Genomic DNA, 24,661 nt, shown 5'->3' on the forward strand with positions numbered 1-24,661 from the left:
CAAAGGACTTCTGTTCAAATTCAATTTTATAAATTAATATTAAAGTTATTGTGGATTTATGAATTATATACATTGGAAAGTAACAGTTCCAAAACCTCAGCCTTCTGTTGTCTGAGATTTTAATAGGGATTTTCAGATCACTTAGTGGAAGGACAATAATCCTATTGTGTGATAATCCAGTTATTTTGTATGTCTGGCTTCATCAAAGAGATTCTTGTATTTCGGAGCCCCATGTTTTCTGAGCTTGTCTTCAACACTTGTTAAGTTTGACTTTACAGTATCTCAAAAAAAAAAAAAATCTGCTTCAGATTCCTAATTTGATACAACTACCCACAAAGAGCTGAACTTCTTTTGTAATCAGATACCAGTGCTATGTAACACTGTACCCAAGGGAAGCCTAACTGATTGCAGCAGTCTGCTGAAGTGTCATTTACCTGGGCCCATTGGCATCTAGCCCACAGGAGTGCTTTGATGAATTACTACTTTTAAAGGTGAAATATTACTTGTTCCTTTACAGTGGTTTGTCTTGCTGCATTGGTTTCCACTTTGGGAATAAACAGAAGCTTACACTGGAAAAGGTTTTATATTTGCCCCCAGCTTTTGCTGGTGGGTTCACAGCAATATCTGTGGAGGAGGAAGAGTTTTGTCCTTATCTACCTCAGTATAGGTAGATAATATCTTACTGAACAAAAGCCAGTCATCATCACCACATAGGAGAGGAAGGAGTTGGTCAAAATAATGCATGTTGTATTTCGTTACTTGTTACTTCCTTTTGCTTGCTGCTAACTTGTTGAATAAAATGAGACGTGAATGTAGAGGAGCACCATTCATTTTGGATGCATGGTTAAAGGTCTGAAGAAGTTTATTAGGACTTTTGCTTCCTTTTTTGCCCACAATGGAGGAAGCATTTTGGTTTAGCCGTTAAGTATCCTCTAGCCTGCAAGGGAAAGGAAACTTTAATTTCAAGCTATAACTGGTAGAGACTTTTCTATAACTGCATTTATTTTATGAAATAATCAGGATGTCCCTGAGTCCTCTGACAGCACAGGTGAGCTCCTAGATTTTGGCAAGGAAGTTTCAGGATTTTCATAAAAGTTGCCAGCAGAAAATATCATGCTGTCAAAACATTAGAACTGAAAAACGGAAAGCTTTGTTAAGGGCAGAGGCAAATTATCATTTACCATCTTTATTTAGTCAATAACAAATGTGTATTATGTATAAATAAATAGAATAAATGTGTTTGTACGTGTAAAATTCATATTTCAAAAAAAACCTACAACTTAACTTTTTCAGACTGTGCTTCTTGTTTCTTTTACTGAAATATCACCCACATCTATCTGCTCAGAAGCCCAAGGCTGACCAGTCTTCCATTTTGCTGTCTGCTGAGAACCAGACAACATTATTTCTGACCCTTTTTAGCAGACTTTTGTCTCCATTTAAGCAATATTGGGGCCATCCATAATTTTTGCTACTTTATTTACTGCAGGTTACTAGTTTGACTAGCAAAAGAGTCTTCCTCATTTTAGTGTCTTGTAAAACTCCCTGAATTCTTGGTTGCTTTTCTTTTTTTCCCACAGGATGTCTCATGGAAGTGAAATGTGGTGCTATCACTGGAAATGGAAGCTGCATCACTGTCTCTGCTTGTTTACCACATATGTTATATGCATGCAGCAAGCAGGTAAGTCAGCAATTTATCGTCTTGCATAAATAAATGGTCCAGGAGCCAAAGTTTTAATGACTGAGGATTATGCTTATGTATGGCTGAATTCTGTACAATACAACACTTTGATGAAAGTGATGCATTATGATCACTATTTGTGATTTTATAGCTTGGGTCCTGTGGTCTGCTACGGCTGAATTTTATTTTTGCCATTTTTACAGTTGTGCTGTTATTAATTGTTACTATTTTTTTCCTTTGAATTTCTTCTTTGAATTCTTTAATTTTGTTCTTTTTTTGTGCTTACCTTGTTAATGCCTCCCTCTTTTGAATTTCTTCTGGTTGTTGAAATTCTGTGTGTAATTATGTAGTTCTTCCATTTTCCACAGTACTGTTTGTCCCTGCAGATTGTGTGTTTAATAACCCTTCCCTGTAGTTCAAAGGGGTAAAATACCTGGCGTGTGCTCATTATTTTTAAAAGCTTTAATGACTCAAATAATAGAAACATTCCTCAGCAAAGTATATGCAAGTTATATGTAAGATAACTCTACACTGTAAAGAACCATCAGTTTAAACTTGACATCATCTTGATCTGTGGTGACACTTCAGCACAGCATAATGTAACATTCTGACTGTTTTCTTTAAACATATGAGTGAGAGATTTCATTTAGTAAATGTCTTGTCCTGACCACTGGAGTGCAAAGTATTTTAGGAGATCCAGCTGTTTTGCTGGAAAAAAGATGTCTGGAGTTTATTCTGGAGCATATGAAAATTTTGGAGTAGCTTGTGGTGCCCAGCTAATTCTGTATCAGATGGGTAGTTTTCCTTTGACAGGTTTGCTATTGGAAAAAGGATCGTTTATATATAGAAAGGGCTTTTAACTTCTCTGGTAATTTTTTTTTCCTTTTTAAAAAAGTGCTTTTTTGATTTTTAAACCTTTTTTTTTTTTTAAGAGACAAAACAGTGTTGTCACTGTGCTGTAGCTCTTTCCATATTCATATCACTTTAATAGGTGTTTTCCATTTCCATTAAACTGTAGCCAGAAATGCATTTAGGATCTGCTCTCACCTGTGGCTCCATTGAGTGATGGATTTTGTGTCCTCCTGTTCCTGGTCCATTCTTGATCTTGGGCCATGCTGCTGCCATTCTTAGCACAAAGTAAATCAGCAAAACCTCCTCTAATTTACATCTGCTGTGTGCTGTTACCAAATTTGCCAAAATTGTTATCCTTTGCTAACTCCTCTTCATGACAGATAATTGATAGCTGAAAGTGTAGGTGGCGCAGCAGCCCGAGCCCTGTGAGCCAGAAGGTCCCACTCAGTGTGCTCTGAGGACAGAGAAAGCCAACCACAACTCACCTGTGCATTCAGCTAATTGCACCATGGCCAGCTGTGCTGCTGCTGAACAAGTAAGGTCAAAAGCCCTGTGCCAAACTCCAGGATACACTTCTATAAAATCATATATGCCCCCGGCTGACCTCTTCAGCAATAAAACGATTGGTGCCATTGGATTGTAAAAGCAGCCAAAGTGTTCCAGTCTCAAGTGCATCCCTGTGGGGGCTTTTCCTTTCTTGCCTCCACAGGAATAGATTTGAAATCTTCAAAACTGTCAATAAATGGAAAAAATATTTCCCTGTTGGCCTGAATGATAAGTAGATAAATAAGATACACTGGAAATGCCTAGGTTCAATAGAAAGATGTTTGCTGTTCAGTAGTGAGAGAGATGATGGGTAGTCTGCTGTTAATACTCAACTGAAATGAAAATGAGACATTTACCTTTACAGGAGCCTGTCATTTGCAGTACTTGCCTCTAGACCCTCAGGGTTCATATTTCTTTTTATGTTGATGTAAAAGCATAGGTTATGCTGCAAAATGGAATCTTTTCATCTGCCTTTTCTAAAAGAGCAAGACAGACAAAGCGGGAAAAACTGCTGCTCCTGCATTTTTTATTTCATGTTCTTAAAAGGTATTGGTCACTTTGGCTGTGGATTCATATGGTATTCATAATCTCTCTGGCAGCTTAAGCTTGACTGAATTTACAGTAGAAATCTCATAAAAGCCTGACGTTCATCCAGATTCTCTAGTGAGCTGTCAGCTTAGAAAGCTATTGGTGCTTATTAAGCTTTGCCCAGAGGAGGTCACATACAAGCAAGGGATTAAGATCATCAGGTCCAGGTTTTATGGATTATTTAGGGGCTATTCATAAGGATAAAGATATCAGTCACACTGTGACATGGAAAATGCAAAAGTAATAATTTTATAGTTTAGTTTGAGGAAAACTACAGTACTGGGCCTGCTTTCAGAAACATGGCTTAGGAGAGGGATTACACAGCAGAAAACTTAGAACAGGAGTGAGATGGTCTGTGGAAAGAATATTCAGCCACAGATTGGTAAGGTCCTGACAAGCAGGTGCACAAGTGGAATGCAGTTCAAAAGTATAGGTCTGGTCCCTCAAAGGAATCGATGGATGGATTGTGACTCTTGAAACAGAAAGAAATTATTAACATGAAACAAATGATAAAAATATAGCATGTACTTTAGTTAAGAACTCAGCAGCCATAAAGTTTGGGCACACTGGCTTCAGGTTATGTGTTGTGGGTCAAGGGGAAGTTGCTGCACAGCTCAGTTAGGAACTTCTCATGGTTCTGTTCCTGTATGAGGTAGATGTCCCTGATAGTCTTATGTGGGTCATTTAGCTGTGCCTCAGTTTCCCTGTGATGGGTGTGTCTTACTCCCTTGTAAACAGCTTGCCTGTCTTCCAGTGAAAGGGCTGCATGGCAGCTGAGATGTTGGAATGGGGGTGTTTTAAACAGAATTAGTTAAATCTGCTTTCATAGGAGACTCAGATATTCCTAACTTTTTGTTTGTTTGTACATTTAGTTAATTTCTGAGAGCCTGGATGTGAGTGAACAAAGTTCTAGAAAATGGAGTGAACAAAGTTCTAGAAAATGTAAATAATGAAGGCAGACAGAAAGAACTAAGATTTTTTGGTCTATAATAGACAAAAGAGGGAATGCATAAGAACTGAGAGTATTTAAGGAGGTAGATGCAGTAGGAAGGGATAGACCGATCTTTTCAAGTTGAAAGGGCAAAAAGAAATGGGCTTAAATTACAAGAAGATAAATCAGGGGAGGACATCTCATCAAAAGGTTTAGATAGCAGTGAAATAGATGTCAAGAAAGACTGGGAAATCCCAGTCCCTGGAAATGTATAGTAATATCTACCAGAAATGGCTTAAATCTGCAGTCCTCTTTCCCCAGGGCTGAGAAATACGTTATATTATTTCCAGACTTCCCTAATATCTATAGTTCCTTCTTAATCATTGTCCTGTAGAATCTCTTTTGGTTAAAAATCTGGGAAATGAGAAGACCCATTGGAAATTGCATATCTTGGAATATGACAGTGCTTTTGCTCTGTCTATGAAATTGTTTTGCTGTTTGTCCTGTCACAATGGCTTCAATTTATCTTGCATAAAGAAGCAGCAGTTCAGTATGGAAAAGAAAAATAGGTTATTTCAGGTGTGTTTAACCTCACAAAAATGTTCAGCTTAGTCTCCCCCTTGCTTTTTTGCTTTTCTGCTGTCATAATAAAATGTCTATTGTTTCAATATTGTGCTGTCTTTTGAAGTTTTCTGTGCTCTCTATGGTAACTCAGGAGCAGAACTGGAGTTTTCTCAGGGACCTTAAATGCAGATTGCAGTTTGCATAATTATTTTCCAGCCTAGTTACTGAGTGTCTTGTCAGCACTGGACTTTCAGAGTTTTGAACACTTGAACATTTGAGGAGACGGCAACATCCTCATAAGAGTTTTCACCTTCTTATGTCATTAGTAGCCTCATAGTTACATAGGAGTCAATAAATATTTTAAATTTTCACTGCTGTGCAACCATATTTAGTTTTATTCAGAATGTGAAAAATATTTATTTTAATAAAGCCGTGAGGACATATATAATTCTTATTACACTATTTCTGCATTATGCCCCATGCTGATGTTACCACAAAATTACTGTGGCTGTAGCTAATGCCAGAATGAACCTTTGTCCTTTGGCCATCCATCAGTAAAGTGCACTGGTGTCACATTTCCACATCCTCAGAGCAGTTCAGTCAATTCTTAGGAGCTCACTGAAGTGTAAATTTCAATTCTGTGGCAGCCCTGGAATCTTAATTTTAGTGGTGATTCAAAGCAAAATTTGTGTATTTAATTTATCAAGAAAAAATAATCTGAAGGCAGGTCCTTCACCCACATGTCTGATGATGATCCACAATATAAGATCATCTTTGTCTGTTATGCTCCTGAACTGTGTCTGTGTAGATAAAGGAAATATTAAAGTCCTCCCTTGTTTATGGGAGGATTTCAGGGTGAATCTGTGGGTTCAGAAGCCTATTAAGAGATGGGAAGTCAGTATGGTGGGAACTATTGCTCATGCCACCAGTGCTGGCAGCAAGGGTTTGTGACATGGTGAAAATGGATTGGGCTTTATCTGGCACAGCCAAGTCAGGAAGTGTGGTTTTTTCATCACAGGTCTCAAGCTGCCTACCCCAGACAGGGGCCAAAGATCCTATCACTGGGCAAATGATGAAATGGTTGTCAGCACATTCCCTTATCTTCCTCCTTCTTACCATGTGCAGAGCAAGAACCCAAGTGCCAAGGCATTAGCCCAGTCCTCTCCTACAACAGGGGGGGTTTGATAAAGTTGTTACTGGTGCTTTGTCAAACTCCTCTCATGGCATCCCAGGGGTGGATGGGTCTATTGCTGAGCAGGGTAAATGTGACTGATAGTTCTGTCCCTGACTCAGGCATGGAAATTCTCGTTTCTCAAAGTTATGGAAAACATCAGGAAATTTAAAAAGTTTGGAAAAAAATATTCAGTCTGGCAGTTTTTCCTTACAGAGGCATACATAAATCATGAGTAATTGAGAGATTAGTCAGAAGGAATCTATGTATTTAATGAATTGCTCCAAGGTTTTTTTTATTCTTTCCTCTTTCTCTGTCAGGGTTTTTTTTATATATATATATTTTAATTTAGCTTAAACAAAACATATCATAGGCTATCTCTTTTATGTTCTGTTTAATGTCTAAATTTTTGCTGGCTTGAGGCATGTGTTTAGAATTTCTGTTCATACAAATCTTGCAGAGAAAAAGTTGCTAGTTGGCTTACTTGAATTTCCCCTAGTTGACAGTTTGTTAATATAAAAGTAAATTACTGTTGAAATTAATTTCACAGGAACCTGCCTTTCATTACTTCTGTTTACTTCTTTTAGCTATAATATTTTGATGGTGTTGATAATTCTTTTCGCTTCCTTAAATGTTTCATCCCCTTTGCATTAACCATGACAATACTGCCTTAAAAGCACAGTGACTTTTCCCCCTGCTCTGCTATGCCCTCCCAGCCAAACCCATATGGAATGTGCTCAGGCATTCCTAAGCTGACTACGACCTCATTGTACAGGGTCTCTGCACTCCTTTATTGGAACAAAGGCTAAACAATGTACCTCTCTATAAACAGTATACCTACAAAGAAAAAGCAACCTGTCACAGAAAGTCCAGTCTTTACAACCTGAAGTATTTTAGAATCTGTTTATAAATCATTTTTGCCTCATTTTCTCTGTTCACTGTTAGAAATTAAAAAACATAGCCAAGAGAAGCTTGAATATTTGTCAATACTATTTATCACAACACATAACAAAAACACCTACCTTAGCAGTATATCCAAAAATAGGCTCAAGATGACTTGTGGCCATCTGGACCATGTTTTACAAAAGGCTGCCCTGATAGAGGTTATTATGTGGAAAAATTATTTTTTATGGTATTTGTCACTTGCTCTCAATAAAGTGGATGAAAATTTTAGAACAAGGTGTGTTTCTGTCTTATTAAAAAACTGAGTCTTTGTGTATGCCACTTTTTTCCTCCTGTGGATTCCTAATGTCAGAAGCACTGTATTGTGAAGGTGTTAACTAGAAATAGAGGTTTTCTAGGTAAAAGTCCCAAACATACAAGCCTAGCAATTGTGTGCTGTGCATTTCAATAGGTATCACAATTAATACTGTGTAATTAAATTGGTTGATTTAATATCCCGATGGACTTTTTAGAAGTGAGTAATTACCACTGTAAACTCAGCATTTCTCAATTAATCAGAAGGGCTGATCTTGCAGATTTTAGATGCCTGTTTTAATGTCCATGATTACTTTTGCTCGAACATAGTATTTGTTTGCTCAGTGAGATTGCTTAAGCTTTTTCCACAAGGCGTAACCTGTAATGCTTACTAGATCAAGGGCTCAGTTATCACTTTCTGATAAAGAAATGTTAAAATTTGCATTTTCACACAACCACAATACAGAGATGTCTGAGATAGATAGACAATACTAAAATGAAGAAAAACATATATGATGCTTATTTTTCAAGAATCTGGGAAAAAAAAGTGAGGGACTTGTGACTGTGTATGAATGACATCTGATTACATTATTCACGTGTACTGTATCTGAATTTCTTTCTCTCATCATGGAAGAGAAAAATATCTCTGCTGTGGGAGGAAAAGAAAGTATTTTAGCTATAGACTGTGAACATTTTCTACAGAGTTAACAAAAATATTAAAGTTATAATGATAAGTTACTTAGGAGAAGAACATCCCTTGCTGTGATATGTTGAACCAAAACTACTTTTCCTGCCCTAGATATGATAATACAATTTATTTTAATAAAGCAGTTAGGACATCTATAATGCTATAAGCATGCATATCAAGGGAAGGGAGGGTTTCCAGAAACCCCTCTTGTTTTGTCTGGGTTCAGTGCTTGTTGGTCTGCTCAGTTCCTGTAAATTACAGACTAAGCTCCAACTCTTGCTGCAGTGCAGGAAAATTAAGTGTCTAATTCAGAGTTAGAAGTCTGCCTATGTAGTCTGGCCTCCAGATATCTTTCACATAAGTCAATTTTAATTGCTCTCTCTGAAAAGATCAAGCCACTTTCCACTCTAAACCCAACTCCACTCCTATATTTTTGGTACCACTATGAACTTCTGCTCTTTTTTTATGATCTTGCATGTTGTAGGTTTTGTGGAGTTTTTTGGTTAATTTTTTTCCCCTATTGTCTGGGGCTACAGCTGCTTGAACAGTATGTTAACTGTTTTCAATTTGTTAGTTGGAATCAATTTTGCTAATTGTTGTCAAGATTTCAGCTCCCAAAGATATTCACCAATTCCCATTCTGTAAATTTCCTTTCCTGTAATTTCTGAAGATCTTTTCAGTTATTTACTGGTTTGTCCAAATTCCAGTGTAGCAAATAGTCAGTTTTGACAATAGAGTCCACCACAGTGGTAACTCAGATTGCAGAATCCTCTAAAACTACTGCTGTATCAGTTATGTTAAGACAGTTAATATTGTATGGAAGTGTCAGCATGGCATATTTTCAGAGAAATTAGTGTTTGAAAAGTTCTTCTAGACTGAAAAAGTGTGTATTGGAAAATAATTTACTCAAGAGTTACAAAAAGTTCCTATTTTTGAAACCATTTCTCTTCTGGATTTCCCCAAAGCAGGCCAACTATCTCCCAGTACAGTTTTTTTCCAGAGCTAAATATCTGCAAGAGCTTGCAGGGTAGATCCATGAACACATGGTAGATCCATGAAAAGATTGTCACACAGCTAATGTAATTTTTGAGAGGCTACAATGCAATCAGATTTTTTTCTAGTTCCAGCTTTTTTCACTCATGAATATGCTTCTGAACGGGTGTCAGACAGAGAGCTGCAACTCCCTGTCTCAAACAGAGTTTGTTTTGTTCCAGTGCTTGCTCTGGCTTCTCAGAGCTCCTTTAATTAAGAACTGTGCAGTGACCAATCCACACTATGAAACTCAAGGCATTTCTTAATCAGAACTTGCTTTTTAGGTGGAGAGAAAGACCTCATGGTTGAAGTTATCACAGAGGCATTTGTACAAGTGACCCAGTCCTCTGTGACTTTTTTTTAAAGTGTGAGGGCAACTGGTTCTTCTCATTGTCTTGAATTTACAGGAAAAGTCTATAAATGGGTTTAAATTCTGAATTTTTTTTTTCTTCTTCTGGTTCTGTCTAAATATCTTCCATATCCAAATTGTGATGGTCACATATTATACTGCATTTTATAGAAACTGAAAGTATACGAAGAATCCTGAAATCACTTGTCTGATGAGTTGTTAAAAGTACAGAAAGGAACAGTAGTGTGTCTTTGGCAATGAAATCTAAAATAACTGAGAGATTTAATCTGGGTATGGGTGCTCTCCCATCCAATATTTTGAAGAGCAAATCGCCCAAATGGTGTTATCTGGGGTTTTAACTTTGGTTTAAAGAGCCATTATATTTCATGCATGTATGTAATATACACACAAAAATAAAAGGGCAAAATACTGGTGTTGAAAAACTACATCATTTGTACAATGGGTTAGAAGTTGTGGGGTTTTAAAATAAATTGTTTGACTGATGAAGAGACTTAAAGGAAGTGTAACAGTACCCATGATGGGCCCCCTCCCTCACATGGGTAAGCCTGGTACATCAGATGTGCACTAGCTGTTCTGGTTACACTTAATTATAGAACTGCTTTATAAAGTGCATTTTGTTTTCTTTGATCAGTCAGATTTTGGCAGTATACCATTTCTGTAATATCTAGTATTTTGATCATATTTTAAGTTGGCTGTGCTTCTGCTAAAATCTTGTCACTGGAACTGGCAAAGGCATTGTATGCTAGAAATGCCACCAGTCAGGCCTTCCCTCTGTCTGTCTCTGCATGTAAGGAATTGCTCCACTGTTGAGTGATTATTTCACTACTATACAAATGAATTGCATTTAACCCTTCTTCATTCCTGGATAGGTCTCTGGGGAACTCAAAAAGGCAGAAGTAGCATGGGTAGAATAATAAATTTCTCCTTCCAGTGGCACATGGCAATCAAAAGATACTACTGATGATTAAAAAGGCAAACATCTTTCTATGTATACACTCCCCCTCTCTAATAAAATATACACATATTTTTCATGTGGGTAATACCAAATGACAAGTTTCTAAATCTCTGGCCAAGATCTAGTAACTCAGAAGTTACCTGCAAATAATATCTGGTTTAGTTGTCTTTAGTTTTGGGTGGGTTTCTTTCCTTATTTATTGGCAATGTTGATTGATGTATGTGATACAAGTATTCTGTTTTACACAACTCCTGCGCTTACTGACTCCTTTGGCTATTACCTTCAAAACAAGTATTTGAAATTGTTCTTTTTTTTTTAGAGCTTAACAAAATTGAATTACTGGCTATTTAATCATAGAATCAATAGCTGAACTCAAAATCTTAGGAAAAAAATGCTTGGCTGCATAAATCTTTTCTGAATAGCACATCATAGCAATGGAATGTAGCAGATGCCAGAAATGTAGCTGAGAAGAGTCCAGTTTTTAAAGCCATTGTTTTCAAAACATTTATCTTGCCTTATCATCCTAATAATTTTTCTGGTGTAATAAGTATTCTGAATCTTAAGGAGAAAATTACAACATTAATTTAAAAAATTTGCCATGCTCTCTTAAAAACATTAATTTTCTTAAATTAGTATTCTTTTCAAGAAAGTAAAGGAAAATAATTTACTAATAATATGATTGAGAAAATAATGACATAATTTCATAGAAAGTCTGTGCTGTGATTTTTTTATGCTTAGGAGTGGGGAAATTAGGACAAATCTGCTTTAATCTTAAAATAGTTATTGCACAACTTCTGGACTATAATATAAGGAAATTCTTAAGTGGATGTTCAGCTGTGTATGTTCTGGTGGTTCCTTCATGGTTGGGTAATATTCATTTTACTGTGTCCCGTCAAAGTCAGTGCAGGTTTTACTACCCTTGAATAAGAGCAGAGTGACATCACTGTGGAGCTCTTTGGAAAACCCCTCCCCAAAAGTCCAAACAGAAACTATGTGGAAGTTTGTGTCTTGGCCAAGCAGTGCTCCTGTGTCAGAGGAAGCCAAAGTTCTGCCCCATGGCTTTAAAAGGTTTAATTTGCATGGTGCTGCATCACTGCTCAGTGTGCAGAAAGGAAAAAGGCTTAAAGAAGGAAAGAAGAGTTGCTGTGTATACTTGGCAATGATTATATGTTGTAACTTGTGGGTTTTGTCAGCAGATTACTGTGATCTCACCCAGTGAAATGGAGGAGATTTTTGTATTCTGCTTTTTGTCTGCATAACCCCCATGTCATGTGAATCCTTTCTTAGTACTTAAGAATTGACTTGAGCGCCAGAAAAAAATTCAGACGGACAAACTCTTCTGGAAGGATTGAGACTGAAAGACTTTTTCTTCCAGCACTGTTCCTGCTTTTTTGGGGGACATGGTACCATTTGTGGGAGTCAGAGTACCTCAGATTCCCTGAGATTCAGTGCTAAATGAATATTCTCAGCACTCTCAAAAACTGAGCCAAGGAGAAGCCAGTGGTTTAGCTCTATCACTCTCTTTTTCATCTAGGTTTAATACATCAGTTTGGTGATTGCTCAGTAACTGTCCGAGTCAGTTAAAATATCATAAGAATCCAGACATTCACTCTGGTTTTTAATCCTAATGCACAGAGAAAAGCTTTGTTTTTCCTTTTGAAGTGAATTGCTTCTGGTTATGGTGGCATGATTTTTTCAGCTTTCCTCCTATTTTACTTTAGTGCATGTGTTTCTAGTGAGAAGACAGCTCAGCCTGGCCAGAGTTTTAATCTTTAGGGTGAGGTCTACAATGCTTCTTATCTTATTCAGCTACTGTGTTTATTCACATGAAATATGTGAAAATCCAAAGAAACATCTTTTCTTAGCAGGGATCAAGCCAAACTTAAAAAAAAAAAAGGAAAATCAGGTCTATCAGCAATTTGTGGTATTTCACATTAGATTTTGATTAGTTTCCCTTTGCAGAATTCAATATAAGAAATGATACAAGGAGAGGAGATCTGAAAAATAATGTTATATACTGTAATAACAAAAAGGTCTTATACTAGAATCTGGTCATCAAAATGTGACCATTGTGAGTCACAAACATAAATTACTTAATAGCAGTTGCTAAAACTTTTTTTTTTTTCCTTGCCAGGAAGCTCTTTCTGCCAGGAAGTTCTTTATACTTTGTCATAATTTAATTCTCTTCATGTTTGTGGTTCAGTTTTTATTCTGGCCCTCACAACAGTCCGCGTTTATTCCTCTTACATCATTCCTCGTAGTAGTTATGGTGTCAGTGTGTTAACTTAGAAGTGTGTCTACAAATACTGATGGTAGCAAATATGACAGTCAAGTGCTGTGCAAGTAGACTTTGTGTGGCTGAGGTGCTGTATAAATTCAGGAACCAGTTACTTAGGGAGCAGGGAGATATTCTGCACTATTATCTAGCACTGTTGGGCTATACCTACCAATTTGTCAGCAATTATGAAAACCACCAAAGACCAAGATGCCCAGTCTAAACACTGATCTGGGAAATACGTTCCCTTATGGACCTTTCTTGGGGTTTTGCTATGTATTACATATGAAGCCTTTAGTAAGATTAACAATTTGCCTGTCATGTTTTAAAGCTATAATGCAACTCAAAGAGGATTGCCCACCTAAAGTCATAAGATAAATATTAAATAATAATAATAATAATGGGGGTATTTTACTACTTTTCTCCATGTAACATGAGCTTTCTTAAGTAAACGAGTACTGGTTGGCATTATTACTGCTGGAGATGGTCTGGAGGTAGCATCAGCCATTACCCTGTGCTTGTGTCCTGCCATAAATAAAGCTACTTGTTCTTTGATGTTACTTTAAAATATGCAATTACTATAAATTATAAAAATTACTGATAAATGATCCTAGAACATTATATGTTTATGATACAACTTAAACTTTACCTGAAGCACATGTTGAACTAACATTTTGTATAAGTTTAAGGACAAATGTCCCTACGGAAAGTTGGTATTATGTTTATTTGGATTGTGCAGGTGGATCTCCTGTGTGCGCTGACAGATTTGTGAATCCAGCCTCAGAGCACAAAGACTTTGTCCACGCTTTGAGTAAATTTTGTTATTGAGTATAGGCTGCTTTGGTAATGGAAAAATATATCTTATGAGACTTGAATGAATAATGGCTTTCATTGTGAGCACCTCTTTATCAGCAACAATAGGAGAGGTATGAGTAAATATCCAGGCTCCCAATTATAGGTGGGTAATGCCATATCCTTGTAATCTATCTTTTCTAATTATGACACAGTGTGTTTATTTCTGAAATGCCACATGCTATTAAATGGCTCTTACTTGTCTGTTACTGCTTTAAAGTAACGCAACCTTTTAATCACACCAATTCTGACAAAGAGTAAGACATTAATCTATTTTTATTTAGCAGTAATTTCCTGTCTTATGTGGAGGTGTGGAAAAGCTTGGGATTCAACTAGTGAAATAGAGAATTATAATCTAGAATCAGCAGTTGCTAGTTTAGTTGATATGTCAAAAACCTGTGTGGTAGACCAGCGGGGAAGGTTTCCTTTGATTGTCACACAAGTGTAGTTTTCAAATTTGACTTATTGTAAATAATAGAATAAAACTTTAGTAAGAAAACAGATAAAAGAAAGTAGTAAGTCTAGAAAGCTGCCAACCCAGTAATTAGGAAATAACAGACTTGAAGAATTCAGCTTGCCTATGGATTTTTCTATTTTCACATCCATGGTGATCATGCAGGGTATATTAAAAAGCCACCTGCTTTTTGTGTCTGGCCATTAGTTTTGTACAAAGCAGACATGCCAGAAGGCTGATAACAAATATGGTTTTTAAGGTCTTTGCCTAAAGTGTGGCCAGAGGTAAAATATGTACACTGAATGAGGAACTGAATTGCAAAGAGATCTCATGGCAAGGGTGGCTGAAGGATGTGCTACAAAACTGAATTCTGTCTCTATTTTCTGTTATGGGTGGCTCAGTAAATTAATTTCATGCCTGTCTTTAATGTGTCTCAGTTTCTGTCACTAATTTAAACCTATAGAATGATTTACATCTCTGATTGCAGCTGAGGTGAATAGGAACTGTCTTTGAATGTATTAACATCTATGTAGTGCTGCAGATCACAAGTAAGTTAGATCTTGCATGTCTGAGATACCTAACATCAGAAGATTTTTCTGAACTTGATATTCCCCAGATATACTTCTGTAAAATGAGTTTAAGAATACTTCTTCCATCACAGCCATATTGTAAGTTTTTTAATAAAACAGCTGTTGGAGAAAGGTTCAGATGTTACACTAATGAACACCACAGAAGAGCTCATGAGGAAGTCAGTGATAATGCCTCAGGAGAGAACTGGAATCGCTTCAAGGTTGAGGGTAACACATCGAAGAACAGAAGTAAAGCAGGATACTGCAAAGTTGCTTGTTTCGTGGGGTTTGTCCTTCCTGTGCACTGAATGAGATCCTGCAAAAACAGTACTATGTGATTATGTAATTGAGGATTTTTTTTCAATTATCTGTGCACAAGGGCCAGAGGAAGGTTAACTCTGGCATTTCCTAACTTCAGTTGTCCTTGATTGTGCAACCCTAATGGTGTCTGTTTCTGGGAGGGGTTTATATTGTTGAGATGTCTGTGTATGTGTAGATAAAACTATAATTACTCATAGAGATGTTTAGTTAGAATTCTAATGTATCCCATATGAAGAGCAGAAAGTCCTCTTAAAAAAATGTAACTTGCTTATTTTTCTTGTTTCATGCATTCCCACCTAATCAAGATGTTCTCCACTATATTTTTGTGACATTTTAAGGAAGCTGAAGATGACAGTGATTGGAGTAATCAAACTATTTGTCTGTGAAGTACTTTGCTTAGGACTAGAACTTCCTTTTTCATTTAATTATTTATTGCAGCTTTTGAATTATCCAGCAGTTAAAACAACTGCAGCCTGGTTTGGTACAACCTAGCTAACCCCAAAACACAATATTTCATAATAAAAATGAAAAAAGGAACAGAGAGATATTTTATTGTCATATTTCCAGCATGCTTCTGTCACTTGAAAGATTTTTTTTTCACTTCATTTTTGTATTCTGTATATAACTTCAGGGGAATTTCTGGTTACACACTTAAAAAATATTATTTTTTCATCTTCTCGGATATTTTTTCCAGGGTGATGAATGGGTACAGTTTGGTTTGGGTTTGGGGGGCGGGGGTTATCTTGCTAGTATGCTTTTGTGTTTGCTTGTTATTAAGGCAATGTAATTTTAATTTATTGGTGATTGGTTTGTGTTGTCCTGTGGGAAATAGGAAACAAAACACTTGGCATTAGGAACAGCGGATTCAATGATTCTCTTAGGAAAAGAGTGACAAGAGAATATCTGTCTAGGGAAAAGATGTTAAGGCTTTTACTTCTGCAGTGTTACTTTCTGAAGGAGCGCCTGGGGATTGTTTTAGTCTGGATAAGCAGGTTCAGTGTGGACTGAGGTTTGAGGGGAGGTGGCATTTTTCTAGGAAATGGGGTTCTCTGAAATGCATACAATCTTTCTGAGTATCTGTGTTAATGGCAGGGTGCCAGAGCTTTGTGGAGAGATTCCTACTTCTTCAGCAATAAATAAAGTAAATAAAGAAATACAGTTAGTAAAGGGTAGGATATCTTTGATGTTAAGATAGTCTGTTAGATGAAAGACTGGAACTGGCATGCAGTGCCAAGCACCCCCTGCTTCCTTAGTGCCTTTGGTGCCAACATCCTCAGAAAGAACAAGAATCCTAATCCTTAAGACAGCAGATTGAAAAAGGATTTCCTTTAGAGCTAAGGTTGTTTTTCTTACTCTCCAAACATGTAGCTAGTCGTAAGACAAATTAATCTTCTAGAAATTATGAAATGTCTAATAACTGTGTCAGTTTTCAGATTACAGATTGTGTGAAATAATTTTTTTCCTATAACTGTGGACAAAGTCTTGATACCCATCTGCCCTTGGAAGAGTTGTAGGTCTGTTACTTTAAGATGGGGTCAAGCCAGCCCAGTGTTCATATCTGGGCATCTGGAATAGAAGAGTTAAAGCAAAGCCTATGTACTTGATACTTTTCCTCAAACCTCCCAATCCTCAACTCTTTCCATTTTGGGAATGAAAATCTAACTGAGGCTGGCATGGCTTGTCTGGTCTGCAATGGATTTCTGCCAGCTAGTTGCCCACTCCCTTTGAACTCACACATCCACAGCTGTCCTCAGGCAGGGAGTGCCAAGTGTCCTTTTCCTGCTGTATGAAGGACCACTTGTTCTCCTAACTTTGAACCTGGCTTCTATTACAAAGGGTCACTAAGTGATGACAGTCAGCAGGTACTCCTTATCTCTCTTTTCCCTGTCACCTACAGACCTTTTGTAGACCTTTGTCTGTTCTCCATTACATGGTCTCTTTCCCAGCTTGAGAGTACCTGGCTACTCCCTCTTCTGCCCTGGCCATCTCCACCCAGGACCCACACCCATGCATCCTCTTCCTGTGGCCCAACAGCTTCATAAAACCCAGGCTGGGACATCCACATGTGCCCTGGGCTGTCACTGGCTGGGAGCAGCAGGAGCTCGCTTGCCCATGATGGAGGAGGATCTGGAAGCCAGGCTGAGCCCAGCACAGACAGGGTCCTCACTGGCTGGATACAGTCTCAGCATGTCTGGGCTGGGTTAATAGACAGGCTGAGGTGAAGAAGCAGGTCCAGGGTGCATCCAGAGAGTCTTGTTAGGAGCGCCCAGAGACAAAGGCCAGAGACAGATACACCTACAGCATGTGTCCAGCAAGAACTGAAAGCCAATTAAGGGCTTTTAGTGCACTCAGGGCACTGTCAAGCTCATCTAGGTAGAATTTTATTTGTCATTTTATTGCCTAGTCCCTCTGTCTTATAGGAGACTCGTTTTTCTCTTCTTTACAGCTTGCCTTCAAGGTATCTACTGTCTGGAGCAACTTTCCATCATCAGCAAACTTTGTCTGTACTCCTCTACTGCTTTTCCAGATACTTTCTGGATGCACTAATTAGTGTGGATTCCAGCAAATACCCCTGTGGGACTCTGCTGGTGATTTTTTTTGTGTTTTTACACCTTCCCATTTGCACCAATGCCCTACTTCCCAGCCAGTTACTCTTCCGTGCCAAAACTTGGCTTTTTATACAATGGCTTCTTAATGGCTCTTAAAGCTTATGGTGAAAGTCTTTGCCAGAAATCTTCTGGATATCCAAGGGAAATATGTCAACTCGGTCATATTAGCCCACATGGCACAACTGAAGCCTGCAGAGAGCTCCAAGAAGTTTATTAGACAAAATGTCACTTTAGGAAGTCATGTTGACTCCCCAAATAGATTTTATTTATCCAGGTGTCCACTAATTCTAGCATTTCTTGTACCACAGATCCTTTGTGGTAGCCAAGGCACTGGACTGGTCAGAGGGAAAAATTGTGGTAATCTGGTTTTACTTGACTGCCTGTTAGCAGCAAACTGTACAGGTGTTCACATTATTAGAAAATCTTTAGGATGTATGACTTGTAATTATACTCCTGGTGCAGTGCTCTAGACTAAGATGGCATCTGGTAAAAATGGGCCTGAAAATAATAACATGTGTTTGATCATGTTGACAAGCAGTGGAAAGGACTGAGCGGCACTTCAGGTCCTCTATTAAAATGTAATGAAAGCTTCAAGCAGCTCACTTGAGTGGTAATTCCTCACAACTGTGAGCATTAGCAGAACAACCTTTTCAGTTGCAACAAATAGCTAGACCACCCTCTCACACCCTGTTAAAAGTGTCAAATGAATGTTTTTCCCTCAGACTGTGAAGGGGAGAAAAGTGCAATCACTGCAGAAGGAATGGATTCATTTCTTCTTTCTTCTGAAATGCAGAAGAGACAGAAAGAAACTGTGATGCAGAAGGAACCGAGATAGTCTGGAATGCACTATATATGCTATAAGTTCTTTCTCACAAATGAGGGAACTAACCTGTTACTCTGCACAGTGCAGATCTGGTAGCCATAGGACTAATGGTCCTACCTCTCCCTAAAAGGACAGGAGCACTTCAGCATATCCTCAAATCAGCTCAGATATATGGTCACATAGATTATTTCTTACTGGTGGGCAGTTCAGCAATCAGCTGGTTCTGACACCAGAGGTTTTTAGACCCCTCTATTTGAAAGACCACGCAGATGTCAGCTCTAAGCAGAAGATAAGACTGTTGTGCTAGTTTTGGTTTTTTAGTGATCCAAATGGCAAGAAACTTCTGATGCTGTTACTTCCTGTAAAGTAATTGCTTTCTCAGAACAGGGCAGCTGGTTGCTTGTAAATGAAGTAGCAACATTTTCATGTGCAGGGAAAACCAAAATTGGCTTAAAGGAGATTTAACTACTGGAAATGGGATTTTTATTGTCATCATTTTTCATGAAATAATAACATTTCACATTGCATCTGTGCTAAGAGTCACAGATTACAACCATAATACGATGATTTCCTATTATAGCTGCAGCTTTGGCTTTTGAAATGAAACTGGACCTTCGGTTAGTGTCGAGGATACAGTCCTTGGAGAAGGACAATCTTCAGGCAGAGCAGCGAGTTGCTTTGAGCAGATCTGCTGTAGTCCTGCTACATAAGGTGTAGGGTTACCTTGTTGCTATTAGGGAAGGGATGTGAACATATGGTTCCTACTTTTATCATCTTGTAGTGACAAAAGCAGTAGGTGCTGCCAGGTTGGCTTTCCAGTTATCTGCTGATAACTCTGCATCATGCCTGTATCACTAAGCCCACTCTGTCCCTTATACTTTGCTGAAGCACCTTCCTCACAACCCTTGTTCTACAGACAGGCAAAGTAAGACCATTCTTACCCTATTGATAAGGTTTGAAGGTAAGCATGGTGGCATTTATTTTTGTTTATTTATCCTACTTGGTAGGTTTTGTATGATCAGCTCTTTTAGGCTGAATTATTTATATTTTTGCCTCTGTTATTATTTTACATTTGTTTAATCATTTGCCTCAGAGTTAGCACTTGCGTAGAGTCAGGAAGCTTGAAAGAAAAGGTGCAAATCTCTGTCTAGTTATAAAACAAACTCACTTCTGGCAAATGTTTGCAAGTCATAGTTGGTGAAGAATCTAGGAGTTGCCTGATTACTTACAAACAACCCTCTGCCATTTCCATAACTAAAAACTGCTTAAAATTGCTGCAGGCACTACACTGTAGTTATGAGTTCAGGCTGGAGCAGACTTACCAGACGATCTGACAAGAGTTGTAAGACTGCCACCAGTACTGCTCCGTAGTTCAGTGTAGTATCTTCAGTGGTGGAACAGTGACCACAGCTTCAGAGGCATTTAGACCAGGCTGACATCACCTTTTTGTTTATCTGGCCTTGCAGACATGCAGGTGGTACCAGAGCGGTTCTGTCGGAAGGAACGCATTCCAGCCAACCATTAAGCACTGCTCTGCAGCTTTCATAACTGGTCCAGGCTGAAGAAAATATGCAAGCAGTTACCATCAGAGCTATTATAAGAACTTTTCCTTCATGTAGTTGTTGCAGCCTGATCATAATGACTCAATTACCACATGCTACAAAATGTTGTAATTGCTGTTAGTCCTGCATACTGTCAGAGCCTGTTTTGGCTGTTCTGGCTGAATAGTTTTGAGTCTGACTACAGGAGGTGATCCGAACTGCCTGGATGGAGAAAAGCCAGCAGTCCTGAGAGTCACAGGAGAGCTGTCTAGCACACCCAAAAGCTTTTCATACTACAAATGGATCTCCAGCACTTTGTCTCACCGCAGAATGTGCTGCATAATAACACTTAAGAAAACTACAAAGAGAAAGAAGATATCAGAGTTACTGGAAAGCTATTTGGATGAGGAATTGAGTTGCTGTTATTAAATAAAATTGATTTTTCTCCCAAAAATATATTGTTTTTGTTGAAACTTGAAGGTGTATTAATTTTAAAGACAAGCAGCAGGACAAAAATTCTGGCTTAAGTATTTTAATGATGGAGGAAAAAATTGCTCTGAAAATCAAAGCAAAACAATTAAACAATTGTTTTGAATTTTCTGCAGTATTTAAAAAAAGGTTTTCTAAAGGTTTTAAAGGCAATAACAATCAAATGTTTTGACACTTATCAGAAATTACTTTGCAGAATATTCTTTGAAGGAGATTTCTTTCTTCCCTTTTTTTTTTCCTTAAAAAAAGCCTTCTATCTAATTATTCCTCTACTACTTATTTTCAGAAGGCTGATTAGACCTATAATTTTTTAGTTTTTTCAGTTATTCTTTGCTGCACCAAATTCATGTCTGGATCAGCTGACCAGGTGTAAGGTTCATATTCAGCTTAACACTTGCAGGTATTAAAACATTTCTCAGCTTTTCCATGCCCACTGTGGGAGAGATGTACTGAAACTATCCTGAACCACACTGAAGAGTTCCCTGTTGGTTTGCACGCACTGCTCAGCAACTTTTGCTGAAAAACTTGCAATGATTGATGCTAGTGCCAACCACACAGCTACTAAAATAGAATTAACAGATTTCATAAGAACTAGACGATCTGGAATAGCCTGTCGCTTAAGGAAGTAGGTACAATAAATTTTTAACTCCAGACCAGAAGCAGTTTTGCAGACCTCGGCACTAGGGTCAACTGGAGTAATGAGAATAAGAAGGAATACTTTCCCTAAGGAGCTCTTTCTATTGACTGTAGCTTAATTGACCTAACAGCTGAGAGTCCTTAATAGCAAAACCCTGAAGAGAGCAATCAGTAAGTTTTATTGACTGAACTTCTGACCAAAGTCAGATTACCTGCCTAAAAATTCTGCCATTCTTGCCATGGGAGTCCACCATAGTTCTGGGCTTAGTCACTGGCTTTTGTGGAAGAAATAATGCTATTGCAGGACAATAGCAAGGTGGATTTAGATGAACATGACTGTAGAGTAAAATGACTATTTGGTTATGCACATACATAGTGTGAAAAGAATTTTTCAGTTTTTCTTATCCATAGAAATTAGTCACCATTTTCAGGTTGAAATGCAAGACTTCCTTCATTTCCTGTTTATACAGGGTTTATCCTTTTTACTCCGTGCTTCTTGCTCGTGGTTTTCGACTCTTTCTCCTTGTTCCTCTGTGCTTTGACAGCCTGTCCATCTTAGTTCTCCTACAGCCATGGTGTTGGACTAATTTCTGCAGAGCTGTTATGAAATCACTCATGACTCATTCTTCTCTTGCTTCCATGAGTAAAATATGCCCTCTAAAAAAAAAATCTCATGGTATGGCAAGGAACACTTACCAACTTGTTAAGTATGCTGAGCTGTGTTTAAGCAGGTCTATAAAGCGAGTTCCACCTACACAGTGCAGCCTTAATATGCTTCTTCCTAATTTCTATCAGGACATAATATATCATATTCAGAAGGAAACACTATTGGGAGACAGGGAGAGTCAGATACAGCCCTCACTTTTTCCCCCACTAGGGAAGACAGTCTGCTTTTGTCCGTACCATGATGTGATGACTTAGCAAGTAAAGGGGTGTTTTGCTGTGGTCCTTTCAATGTCTGTAGTTTTCCTTTTGGTACTCTGTGTTAGAGCCAAACTCCCTAAACAACAGCTATATGTTTTTAGACCACATCTTGCCTTTTCTGACACCACCTCTATAATGGTCACATTGCCCCAAAGAGGCCTTGTACTAATGTTTTTCTTTCCCTCTATAAAAATACTGCAATCTGCTTCACTATCTTACAGTTTTTATTACTTCCTGCACTCAAATATATGTTGGAGGGACACAGGGCACTGATATTGGAACAACTTTTCAGATTACTTCTTGTTTCTGCAGATTTTTTCTTCATTGTGTATGCCTGGTAGGGACCACCTTGAATAATGACTCATACTGTAGGTTTATTAATGCAAAGGACTAAGAACAGCTTTCTCCACTCTGTTGGCAGCTGTTTTCTGGTCAGATATTGTAGTCAATCATAAGTAGTATGCTTTCCATTTAAAACTTGCTAAACCCATGCTTTAGGTGTTCACTTTAAGCAACTTTTATATTTCTATTGAACTTTGCGTGTCAGGATCCTAAGGTCGGTAATTTGTTTCTATGATAGAAACTATGTAGTACCAGCACTCAGGTCACTTGATGAAGTTTTGTTATTGTCAATTTTTTTTTTTTTTTCATGTTTGAGTCTAAAGGCTGTGGTCCAAATCCTGCTGCGAGAGCATTTCTATTGAGTTTTGAATGAAGCCTAAAACTAGATGGTCTGGGCAAGGATGATGAAAGGAGAAAAGCTTTTAGTAAACATGAAATGTTGAACTAAAATAAAGAGAATTAGATGTATTTGATGTGTTACTTGTTTAATATGTTTAAACAAACCTGCTTCTTCAAAACTTTTAAACTTATGCCCCTAATTCCTATTTTTAAGTGTTCCTCTGCACTTCTGATAAAATGCCTAAAACATCTGGGTGAACAACAGTGAGTGGTGTTCATGGTAACTTTCTACTTGACAGTCTGATAGGATGCAGATGTGGGAGATAGCCACTGTTCCCACCACTCTCCTCAGAACACTTTTGGGCACTGCACTGATATGCTTCAGTAGCCCCAGAAGTAAATCTTCAGTGCAGGGAAGTGGTCACTGAGATAAACACTAAAAGAGCAGAGATAGAAGTCATGGTTGGGTTCATTAATGAACTCAGGTTTACAGTTTGCAGTTTAATAGTTTACAGAGCAAGTGTGTGCAAATTAGGCAAAAAAAAAAAAAACAAACCCAGAACCCCAAGAACACTGCTTAATTCTATTCTTGCAGGAGGTGAGTTTAAACACCTTGCAGCTCTGCTTGGTGCATCTTGAAGAGTCATACTGCTAACAACATGGCATGTACCATAGCAATGGGCGTATGCTTTATATTTTGCTGCATTTTTATTAATTGTCACACATGGCAAATTTCTTTTCTGTTTATCACTTTATTCTGTAACACTGAGGTATTTCGCTTTGATTCTCCCTCCAAACCTTTTAGTTAACTCTTCATAATCATCAACCTGTGGTCATGGGTAAAAATATACTTACTTTTAACTATTTGCTTCCTACTTTTGTTATTGACTGTTATTGCCAAGTAAATCTACATTCAGGAGACAAAATCCCCTCCTTCTTTAAGAGAAGTAGGCTTATACTTTTCATGCTGTTTTGTTTCCATCTTTGGGCTTGCACTATTGTTTGTTCAAATGACAGCTCAAAAATTACAGTATTGCAAAATTGTTAAAATGTTCAGTATCTGCAGAATCAGAGTAATCGTGCTTAAAAACTATAGTAAAAGGAAAGTAATGTGAAAGAAGTGGGAATTCTAAGCTCTCTTGGAACTTCAGAGTCAGATTTTCAATATGAGAATTTGATTAGTGTCTCTTCAATATTTACTCCTTTTATTAGGTCTAGTTTAGTTTTGATCTCTGCCAGGCTTCATCACTGGAAGACCCAGGGCTTGTTCTCCTGAAGGAGTAAATCTTTGTGGGTTTGAGGATTTCAGCAATAGAAAACTTGCAAAGCGGGCTTCAACTCTCAGAGGTGTGCAGATAATGTCTAGATATTCAAATTACTTTCAGATTGTTATAAGTTCATATTTTGGGTGCAGAGATGGAGAAAATTGATAAATGGGCTCCAGCTCTAAATAAGAAGGTATGTTTTTCATTGTGGCTTTGAAATAGGCTTTCCTTGAAAACAGTTGAAATGTAATATTAAGTGGTGTTGGAAATGGTGTTAAGGAGAGTGCCACAGTCACTGGTGTTTGCAGAGGTCGGTTTTGCTAGAAAGATTAGCTGAAAAGTTGCACAAAAGTGAAGATGTTAAGTTTTGAGATGATGACACGTTTGCTTGCTTGAACTTCAGAACTTTGTTGAGTACAAAACAACAGCGCAGTTTAATATTTTGGGAAAATATTTTAAAAAATAACCTCACACACAAGGAATGGAAGCAACCCAGTACTTGGCTTTCTTTAATTGAGTAGTTAAGGCAATTAATGCAGTACAACGTGTTAAAGGTCAAGCGAAGGGACAATACTTGGTTGTAAATGTGAGTGTAAAGTCATTTTTAAGAGAGAACAGTTTGTTCACTTAGTTTTATAGAAGGATGATGC

General features: G+C 37.8%; 1 protein-coding gene across 6 annotated transcripts in view; it reads left to right on the top strand.

Annotated features, from left to right (window-relative positions):
• ADGRG6 (adhesion G protein-coupled receptor G6) overlaps positions 1-24,661 on the top strand; it is a 111,122-nt gene that overhangs the window by 4,375 nt on the left and 82,086 nt on the right. For all 6 annotated transcript variants that reach the window (XM_018920017.3, XM_009095310.4, XM_018920018.3 and 3 more), the window contains exon 2: positions 1,578-1,678. In XM_018920017.3, the coding sequence (XP_018775562.1) occupies positions 1,578-1,678 (101 nt within the window). The remainder of the gene's footprint in view (positions 1-1,577; positions 1,679-24,661) is intronic.

The sequence above is a fragment of the Serinus canaria genome, chromosome 3 (genome assembly GCF_022539315.1).
Source record: "Serinus canaria isolate serCan28SL12 chromosome 3, serCan2020, whole genome shotgun sequence".
NCBI classification, from domain to species: Eukaryota; Metazoa; Chordata; class Aves; order Passeriformes; family Fringillidae; genus Serinus; species Serinus canaria.